At 42.4% G+C, this 6261-nt stretch overlaps 1 protein-coding gene across 1 annotated transcript in view; it reads right to left on the reverse strand.

Moving 5' to 3' along the window:
* Positions 1-6261, reverse strand: part of LOC103726195 (deoxynucleoside triphosphate triphosphohydrolase SAMHD1-like) — a gene marked incomplete at its 3' end in the record, with an annotated part of 22552 nt that overhangs the window by 1789 nt on the left and 14502 nt on the right. Inside the window, 2 exon segments of the mRNA XM_017795722.1 lie at positions 4995-5090; positions 5938-6094. Coding sequence (XP_017651211.1) covers positions 4995-5090; positions 5938-6094 — 253 coding nt within the window.

Genomic DNA, 6261 nt, shown 5'->3' on the forward strand with positions numbered 1-6261 from the left:
TTTTAAAAATTTCCTTAAATTTTACGTGTATTAAGTGTATTGCCTGCATGCATATAAGTGCACCTGTATTGTGCAATGGCTGTGGAGGTCAGAAGAGGGTGCTGAGTCCCCTGGAACTGGAGTTACAGATGGTTGTTAGCCACCACATGGGTGCTGGGACCTGAACCCAAGTCCTCTGCAAAGGCAGTCACTGCTCTTGACTGCTGAGTTATCTATCTGGCACTAGAAGCCATATTTTAAATGGTCAGCACACACACAGACATTTCTGTTAATGCAGGAAGTTCCACTGGGCAGTACTGCTTTAGGACACAAGTAAATGGGTTACCTCCCTCCCAAGTCTTTGTTTTTGGACAGGGTCTTACTGTGTCACTCTGTTGGCCTGGAACTCACTATGTAGGCCAGGCTCGCCTTGGACTTACAGAGATTCACCTGCCTCTGCATTCTGAGTACTGGGATCAAAGGTGGGCATCAGTACACCTGCCCTGCCTGTCTTTAATTAGGAGAAAGGCATTTCCCCACTTTAGCTAAGGGAAGACTGCAAATAGTTGCAGATGGAAGAAAGTCATAGTCTGAGAGAGAATCTCCCTAATGGTCTATGTGTATTTTAGCGCTGAGATCAGGACCAAGGTTGGGCTGGTCATTGGCAGTGAATACAGATGGGGTTGGCAAGCAGGGGTGAAGGTCTGAGTGGAGTGAAGACAGTTTGAAATGGTCATTCTGGAACCTGGGAGAACTACACTAAGTCTGCTAGGAAGTCCAGAGGGTCCAACTACAGTTGGTGACCACGAGTACACAGCCAGGGGAGTGGTACCTTTGGCGGCATGGGTGTGGCTGCTATATATGTGGGGAGTTTAGCTTCAACTCATCTATAGTATCTGCACTAGATAGGTAGTCCAGATTTTGCTAGGTAGATGAAAAGAAGGGTGAGGAGTTGAGGGTGACCGTAGAAAATTATTAATAATGAACCACAACATCTATTCAATTGAAAGAGGAATAAAGATAGACTGTAAGAACGTGAGAAGGCAACAGGAGGTCCTGATGAGCTGAGCTAAGAACAACAAATGAGGGGGCTGGAGAGATGGCTCAGCGGTTAAGAACACTGGCTGTTCTTGCAGAAGACCGGGGTTCAAATCCCAGCACCCACATGGCAGCTAACAACTGTCTGTAACTCCAGTTCCAGGGGATCTGACAGCCTCTCCTGTCCTCCGCGGGCACTGCACAACACCGGTGCACTTACAAATACACATGCAGGCAATACACACATACACACAAAATTACAAAAAGAAAGACTGGGTATGGCTGTGCTGCCCAGGCTGGTTTCATCTGTGTTCAAGCAATCCTCCTGCCTCAGACTCCTCAGTAGCTGGGATGACAGGTGTGCATCACCATGACTGGCTGATTTTCTTCTACTGCAAATTATAAATGTATTACTAGTACCATTATCTCTTTTAGAAGAAAACCATGTCTATTTGGAAATAATTAAATGAAATAGACACTTAATAAATGCTTTTGGAGTGCTAGAATGCAGATAAAATTTGCCAGGCAAAAAAATAAAGCTTATATGTATACAAATAAAATGGTAGAAAAGTTAAGTTATGACATAGTAAGCAAGTTTTTTGAGGCACAACCAGAAACAGCCACATGATTGAGGTAAGTTTTCTTTGTTTTGGTTTAGGTCAGAGCCTATCTTTGAGAACCTTCTAGTACACAATTCCTTCCATCTCTAAGCATCACACTCCTCCACAGTCACTGCCTTTTATCCTTTCTTTTCCAATTTCCTCCTCTGGGCATGTTTATGAGGGTGTTTCCAGAGAGGTTTAACTGAGGAGGGAAGATCTACCCTGAATGTGGGCTGCTCCATCCCATGGGCTGGGGTCCCGGACTAAATAAAAAGGGAAGAAAGGAGAAAGCAAACTGAACACCAGCATTCATCAGTTTCCTGACTGTGGATGCAATACGACCAGCTTCCTGGTGCTCCTATCATCATGCCTTCCCCACCATGACGAACTAGATCCTCAAACCATGAAGCCCAAAATAAACCTGTCCTTACTTAAGTTGCTTTTGTTAGGTATTTTCTCATATCAACGAGAAAAGCAACTAACATAGCCACTAAGAATAAACATGAAGAGATCAACTAGTTTGTTCCTAGTGGACTAAAATGTCCCTGAGTGATAACAGCAGGAACCAGAGCAGAAAGGAACCATGCCAAAAGCTTCCAGAAGACAGTAGCTGGTGTGCACATAAAGAGATTATCTCCTGGGGCTGGAGAGATGGCACAGTAGTTAAGAGCACTGGCTGCTCTGCAGAGGACCTGTGTTCAGTTCCCAGCACCCACATGGTAGCTAACAACTGTCCATAACTCCAGTTATAGGGGATTCAATGCCCTCTTCTGACCTCCATGGGCATTTCACCATATGGGTGCACTTACACACATGCAGGCAACACAAATATATACATGAAATTAAATATATATATATATTGTTTCTTGTTGACAAATTCTTGCATGAAGGGCAATCTCTCTATAACCTTTCTTTGCCAAAGAACACCGTGAGATTATCTCTTTAGACCAAGGTCCTAGAATGAAATTGCTGGGTCAATCGCAATTTTAGAATATGCTTCTTGCACCGATTTACACTTCTGCATTTTCATATACCTTTATTAACATAGAATTTTATAACATTCTTTGGTCTTGCAAGTCTGATGTAAAGAATGTTCATTGCTGCATCAAACTGATTTGATCACTGTAAGGTTAAACTTGTTTTTAAGTCAACTGGCCATATGAATGTCTCCTATTCATAGCCTCAAGTGTCTTTGGTCAGTATATCCATTTGGAGGCTGGACTTTGAGAAAAAAGCCAGATGGGACAGTGAGGGACTGATCCTGCCCTGAGAACAAGACTCAGGGTAGGAAGGCTGGAGCCCATGGAGAATGCTAGGAAGTGACATCTTTCCAAGTCTCAAGGAGTCAAAGTAATGGATCCCTTTATTCCCAAGTGTCATTGTGTCCTTTGGCAAAGAAAGGTTATGGAGAGATTGCCCTTCATTCAATAATTTGTCAACAAGAAACAAAAAAGAGGCTTATATTTAAAAACACAAGGGGGCCGGGCCTGGTGGCACATGCTTTTAATCCCAGCACTTGGGAGGCAGAGGCAGGCGGATATCTGTGAGTTCAAGGCCAGCCTGGTCTACATAGTGAGTTCCAGGACAGCTGGGGCTACAGGGAGACCCTGTCTCAAAAAGACAAAAAAATAAAAAACGAAACAAAACAAAAAACCACAAGGGGAACACTATCCTAAGATTTCAGAGGAATAGACTACCAAAAAGAAATCCCTGCAGGAAAGGGAAGAAAACCCGGGAAAGCTGAAAGCTTTCTCATCAGAATACAAGAAGACAATGTGGTAAAATGAAAATAGGAATAAAATGTCCAAACTCCTTCCTCTGTGTATATATGGAGGCAAATAATAAAAAACCTAATTGGCAGTACTTTCATGACCCAAATAATTTAAATCAATATATACAAGATCACAACTGAGCCAGACATGGTGGCGCAAGCCTGTAGTCCCAGCACTTGGGAAGCAGAGGCAGGTGGATCTCTGTGAATTCAAGGCCACCCTGATCTACATGAGCTCCAGGCCAGCCCCCACTACAGGGAGACCCTCTCTCAAAAACACCAAAAAAAAAAAATTACAACCAAATGAGAAAACATCACAAAGAAATTTTTGAAAAGTGGTTAACAATGATGGTTTTCATTCTGAGACCACACATGGTTCTTTCTTCTTTCTGCATTTCTCCAAAATTTTTAAAAATTATTTTTAAGCTATCCTTATTTATTTTGATTTTATGTGTATAAGTGTATCATCTGCATGTATGTAAGTGTACCTGTGCTGTGCAGTGCCTGCATGGGCCAGAAGAGGGTGTTGGATTCCCTGAAACTGGAGTTGTAGATGGTTGTTAGTTGCCATGCAAGTGCTGGGAGTTGAATCAGGGTCCTCTGCAAGAGCAACCAGTGTATTAACTCTCTCCAGCCCCTCCCCAGCCTCCTAGCTGGTCTCTTTTATGAGTTACCTATGACTAATTTTCCACTACAGGAACTAACATGAGTAGTGTCTGCAGAGTGCATGGCTTTGTAAAGGTTAAAAAAATTGCCCTACGGTCCTTTACAGAGGTTTGCCTATAGTTATTGTTGTTCGTTAGTTTGGTTTGGAACAGGGTCTCTGGTAAAATGTGTGTGTGTGTGTGTGTGTGTGTGTGTGTGTTTTGTTTTGTGCATGTGAGTACCAGGTGCTCTTGGAAGCTGAAGTTGCAAGTAGTTATGAGCCGCCTAATGCAGGTGCTGGGAACTAAACTCCAGTCCAATTAAGAGCAGTAAGTGCTCTTAATTGCTGAGCCACCTCTCACTAGCCACTTATCTCTGTGTCTCTGCCCCTACCCCCACTTTTTGAGACAATTTCTCACTATGTAGCTCTGGCTGGCCTGGAAGTCACTATATAGACCAGGCTACCATTTGATTCTCCTGACTCTACTTCCTGAGTGCTGAGATTTCAGGAATGCACTATCACTTCAGACTCTTCAAGTTTTTATTGATCGATTTTTAAATTTTATGTATGAGTGCTTTGTTTCATACATGTAAGTATATAAGTGCACCTGTGCATGCAATGCCCTCAGAGGACAGAAGAGGGCATCAGATCTCTTGGAACTGGAGTTATAACCAGTTAGTGGCTTTGTGGGAACAGAACCTGGGGCCTGAACTTCCAGCCCCTCTCCAAGTTTTTATAATGAACATATACTACCTTTATAATGAAGGCGGGCTTTTGGGGGGGGTCTTTTTGAGACAGGGTCCCCCTGTAGCCCCAGCTGGCCGTGAACTCACAAGGATCTGACTGCTTCTGCCTCCCAAGTGCTGGGACTACAGGCGTGTGCCACCACGGTTGACTAGGAAGGCTTATTTTGAAAGACAATTTTTGATTTTAGTCTATTCATGGGCTCACTACTTACATCCACTATGAAATCCTTAGCCTTCAGCTCAGCTTCCAGGACTATTTCACTAGGTTTAGCATTGGCAACGTCTTTCGGAAGGCGCTGATAGTCTTCCTAGAAGAGATGAGACTCCCCAAATCAGAACCGTTTTCTATCAAGTACTCATGCCATGATCAGCCTCTCTCTTCATTAAGAATGTGGTTAGAGACACCCCAATAAATATAGCTCCTATGTATGTATAAATAAAGCAATTTTGGAACAAAAACTTCACATTTTGAAAAACACGTGGCCTCCACCTATTGATAGTTACCTCCTATTGCAGTGAACCAGTATGGCAAGTGGCGCTGGGGACACCTCTCATCTCCACCTTTCATCAGTGAGCTGCTTTAGTAGTAGTAAGTGATCGAGTGGTGTCTTTGTATAGTGATCTTTTTCAGCTCTTCTGTGTTTCCACCATACATAAACATCCAAAATGCACATGAACTGACCGTTATGATATTGGTATTTGTAAATTTTTGAAGAGTCAAGAATTATAGGTTAATTTTGGACTGCATGGGGTAAGTGCCCCTAACTAGCGTTGCTCAAGGGTCAACTAGAGCTAAAACAGGTCCTCAGAGTCTTACTGAAGCTCACATATGTACTTTATTTTGAGGGTTTTTGTCCCTCCTTGCTTGGTTCTATCTAATATTTGAGGCTCTTAGTGAATGTGAGAGCAAAGATTTAGAGCTAGCTAGATCTGGCTTTGAATCCTGGCTGACTGTGCTTTCAGGAACAATTATGTAATCTCACCCCAGCCTGTTTCTCATCTGTAAAACAGGCTAAGAATATTGTGCTGCTGTGAAGATTAAATGAGAATAAACACAAAGATCGTATTTATTGTGATGGACTAATGGCTTCTCCTTGAGGACAGAGATTGTGATAACCCTTCACCAGTGGCAGGGTACCTGGCAACTCAACTTACCTTTCTAATCTTGTCATGTCCATTTGGCTGGGTCTCACCCAAATACTTGTATAGATTGCGGTATTCAACATTTCTTAAAATTTCTCGTGCCTCCGACAATTTGGGATCAGTAGAGTATAAAATTTCCAAAAAAATGTTATCTGTCAATTTGATGAAATTTTATGCATATTAAAATAAAATTAAGGCTTAAAGACACATCCTGCTGTACTCCTGAGATGGCTTCAAGAAGTAGTTCACAAATGTAGGCACATTATGATTTTAGCAAAATGAATTTTAAAAAAAATGGAAGAGAGGGGGAAAAAAAGGCAAATGTCAAAGAGAGAA

The sequence above is a fragment of the Nannospalax galili genome, unplaced genomic scaffold (genome assembly GCF_000622305.1).
Source record: "Nannospalax galili isolate Female #2095 unplaced genomic scaffold, S.galili_v1.0 scaffold2749, whole genome shotgun sequence".
NCBI classification, from domain to species: Eukaryota; Metazoa; Chordata; class Mammalia; order Rodentia; family Spalacidae; genus Nannospalax; species Nannospalax galili.